The sequence below is a fragment of the Notothenia coriiceps genome, unplaced genomic scaffold, assembly GCF_000735185.1.
Source record: "Notothenia coriiceps isolate Sejong01 unplaced genomic scaffold, NC01 NC01_scaffold00002654, whole genome shotgun sequence".
Taxonomy (NCBI): Eukaryota; Metazoa; Chordata; class Actinopteri; order Perciformes; family Nototheniidae; genus Notothenia; species Notothenia coriiceps.
The window spans coordinates 102,139-102,352 of NW_011335355.1; the positions used below are offsets into that span (position 1 = coordinate 102,139).

The window sequence follows — 214 nt, forward strand, 5'->3', positions numbered from 1 at the left end:
CTCTCTCAGCTTACGTGCAGACGTCTCGTGCCCTGATGATCTGCGCATGTCTGCTCGGCCTCCCCGCGATGCTGCTCGTGCTCATGTCCATGCCCTGCGTCCGGCTGCAGAATGACAGTTTCGCCGTCAAGCAGCTGCGAGCCCGCGTGGGGGGGGTCCTCTTTATCCTCATGGGTAAGAGCACGCACACAAGCCCACACACACGCACACACAC

At 61.7% G+C, this 214-nt stretch overlaps 1 protein-coding gene across 1 annotated transcript in view; it reads left to right on the top strand.

Annotated features, from left to right (window-relative positions):
- LOC104940783 (claudin-11-like) overlaps window positions 1-214 on the top strand; it is a 4,636-nt gene that overhangs the window by 1,162 nt on the left and 3,260 nt on the right. The window contains exon 2 of the mRNA XM_010765760.1: window positions 10-174. Coding sequence (XP_010764062.1) covers window positions 10-174 — 165 coding nt within the window. The remainder of the gene's footprint in view (window positions 1-9; window positions 175-214) is intronic.